The 3,373-nt window shown below is 49.7% G+C and overlaps 1 protein-coding gene across 1 annotated transcript; it reads right to left on the bottom strand.

The window, feature by feature from the left end:
• Positions 1-1,569: 1,569 nt before the first annotated feature.
• Positions 1,570-2,474, bottom strand: LOC123064530 (17.9 kDa heat shock protein 2). The gene has a single exon (XM_044487996.1). It carries the CDS (start codon positions 2,336-2,338, stop codon positions 1,841-1,843), a length of 498 nt encoding a protein of 165 aa, XP_044343931.1. The 5' UTR covers positions 2,339-2,474; the 3' UTR covers positions 1,570-1,840.
• Between the last annotated feature and the right edge of the window lie 899 nt (positions 2,475-3,373).

The raw sequence follows: 3,373 nt of genomic DNA on the forward strand, positions 1-3,373 counted from the left end.
TACTTTTATAAATGTTTGTTGCGCATGCAAAACTTCATCACGAAATCACATTGGTGGAAGGCGTGCCAAAAAAACAAAATCAAAGCTCCAAAATGCTTTTGTAAGTAACATTTTCAGAACATCGATTTTGTTTTTTTTACTACACCTTCCACCAATGTGATTTTGCGACGAAATTTTGCATGCACGTCAAACATTTGTGAAAGTATGCCACAAAAATATTTCAGAATTGTTTGTATTATTTTTGAATTTATTGATGTTACTGTTTAGACCAGGAGCATTTGCTCCTGGATGTAGAAACTCCACGTCCAGGTTTCATCCCCAATTTTTTGTGTGCAATAATGCATCCACTTTTTTTTCTAAATTTCAGTTGCCTGAAATTACAAATTTTGTTTTATTAATCGATTTTGCATTAGAAGAGTGAAGTTTCGAACCCGAGGCAGGGACGTTGGGAGGCAGCTAGTCGTTGTGACGCCAGCGGCAATGGGTCCGAGATTTGACAGTTTTTGGTGTGGGGTGCAGGGGATGGTCGCGGCGCTAGAGAAGGTGGGGCCTAGAGGGATGGCTGGCAACAACGGCTCGAGCAAAGCAGCAAGTGGAAACATTCGCTTGACGAGGGAGGGGGGAAGAAAAAAGGGAGTTGGACTGAAGATATGGGAAGGGAGGAGGGAGGATATACGCCATCATGTTGGAGAAGAACAATGCATCGGGGGAGGAAGATGACCAACACGATAAAACGACATTGTCTACCCCTTCGTCTCATGGCTCTCGGACGAACAAGGCGATTAGGGTTTCCCGTAACTCCCCTCGACATTACCGCCGGTCCACCACATCTTCGGTGGCCTTAGGGCCATGAAGGCATGATGGACTCCAAACCTTGTTGGTGGCAGGGACCATGCTCCTTGTTTTAGTTAGAGTTTTGAGTTTGGTTAGGATTTGTGTCCTGCTTAGAAAGGCGAGGCGGCAACACCTCCCTGTAGATGGACTAATGTCCTTACGTCCTAGCCCCGTCCCGACGGGGCGTCTTGAACCATTGAGGCGTGTCTCCAATAGTCTCGGGATTTGTTCGGTGCTAGTCTTTGGTGGATCTGTTTGAATTCAGTCTTTGCTCGTCTTCGGTGGATCATCTTGATTCGGCAGTCCATCGTATTTGTTTGTTTTGTCTGTCTACAAGTTTGATCATTTCAATCTATTCTTCTCTTCGTCGGCATTGGCTGCTGTTATAGTGCGCTGGTCCTATAAAGCCTTAACATGACAATTTCTCGATTGTCTATTATAATAAGGTTTGGTCGACTCCGGTGAAGGAGGGGTGATGGTGATGACATATGCATTTGACTTGCTCTAGTGGTTTAGTCGTTTCTAGGTGGTCCATGACCATGAACATTGTTATATTTTTGTCACTTCCGATGCCTTTTTAACTGTCATGACATATTATAAATAGATTACGAATAGATCAAAATCGAAAGGGTTGGGCGAATCGAAAGAAATAAAATAAATCATGCGCTTGATGCATAGTTTTTTTTAGGCAGGCTTGATGTATAGGTGGTCTCATATTTCAACGAGTACAGTTAATTAGCGAGTACTTCGTGAACACTTCATTAATTTGAGCGTGAACACGAGAACTAACAAGTAACAGTACAGGCAACCATGCAAGCACCTCACTCACAAGTCACAACAGCAAGCCACATACCGACTCAAGTACGTAGTTACGTACATCGAACACCACAATTTGTGGAATCACACCCAAAGGACCCGATCGAGCAGATCATACGAGCGGCAACTTACCGCACGTATGTCTGCACTCTGTCTGCAGTCGGCACCGGAGTACGCCGCAATCAGCCAATCAGCACGGGCTGGCCTCGACGACCTCGATGGCCCCGGCAGGCTCGGGCATGGTCACGGCGGCAACGGCGGCGCCGACCCTGGGCACAGTGACGGTGAGCTGCGCGCCCCCGTCGTCCATGGCGGCCCTGACCTGGCCCAAGGCGGCGTCGTCGGGGAGGTGGAACCTGCCGAAGAAGGTGGCGACGCTGCGCTCGATGTGGTGGCGCGCCTCGCTCTTGGCCTCCCTCCGCAGGCACCGCTCGCCGGCGATGACCAGCACCTTGCCGTCCTCCTCCACCTCCACCTTGACCTCCTCCTTGGTGACACCGGCGGGGAGCCTGGCGCTGAAGACGTAGGCGTCCGCCGTCTCCCGGGTCTCGATGTAGGTGTCGGCGAACGCCGTGGTGTCGCTGGCCAGCCAGGCGTCGGTGCCGCTGGACGCCGTGGTGCCGAAGATGGTGCCGAAGGGGTTCCACGAGTCCATGGCCAGGGTGTCGAAGAACCTCACCAACGACATCCTCTCGTGCCGGATATGTATGTAGCTGTGTACCAAATGCTATCTAGCTAGCTCGTTTCCTCTTGTGAGTGCTAATGGCGAGGCGCCGGCTATATATGGACGACGAAAGTATACACTTGCCACCTACTTTGCCTTGCGCCTTCCCGCGGAGCTGCACCTGTCTCTGTAGCTTGACTTGTCCTTGCGCTTGCGGGAGTAATGTGAAGTGAACAGGTCAGTTTCGTTGCTTTGCGCATGGACTCATATGGGACGATCACGAGAAATCCGAGCAACGGTGAAAGCAGACCCGATGCACCTAAAGAACACATTGAAAATTATCAAAAGAAATCCTTATTTTACTGCATCATGCCCGGTTGGAAAAAAAGAACACCATTTTACGCCAAAATATATCGCACGTGAAGCTAAAAAATTGAGTTACAAACGGTCCTCCCCGGCACAACTTTTCCGGACCAGTCCGATGGCGACGTCGCCCAAATTTGTTCGCATATCCTCGTCACCTCGCTTCGGACGCGAGCTAGGCTTCGCGGCCGATCGGGTGTGGGGCAACATGTCGCACGGTCGACGTCGTCGAGTTATGGGCTCGATGGGTGATCCGTTCACACTCTTTCTCACTCACACGTTGTTGTTGTGCCGTCGACGAGAAAGATCGTGTCGTGTGCAAGGCCGGCCACGTATGTATACTGTATAGTACGTGCCGCACCCTTAATTGATTAGCTAGCTTGTGTTGTGATCCCCATCGACGTTGAGGTAACGATGGCTCAACAGTTGTACTACTTGTTGGTGTGGTCTGCGTATTCTTAAGCGGTTGTACGCACGATTATAGCCTCTAGCTTCCTGTTACATTTGGTGAGTCCTCCATGTTCTTGTTACATTTAGAAAAGGGAGAGCTTCTCATTAGTTCTCTGAGCCGTATCAGATTCAAAGCTTCTGCGTCACCACGTTTCGATTTTCAACCTTGCTGTTGTACAGCGTTGTGCCCTTGACTGGTGGACGTACGTGTCCGCTGCACTGGAGCTGCAGTCATAATATAGTCCA

Source organism: Triticum aestivum, chromosome 3B, assembly GCF_018294505.1.
Source record: "Triticum aestivum cultivar Chinese Spring chromosome 3B, IWGSC CS RefSeq v2.1, whole genome shotgun sequence".
In the NCBI taxonomy this organism is placed as follows: domain Eukaryota; kingdom Viridiplantae; phylum Streptophyta; class Magnoliopsida; order Poales; family Poaceae; genus Triticum; species Triticum aestivum.

Coding starts and splice junctions, on each gene's coding strand:
- LOC123064530 (XM_044487996.1), bottom strand. CDS start 2,338: ATGTCGTTGGTGAGGTTCTTCGACACCCTGGCCATGGACTCGTGGAAC.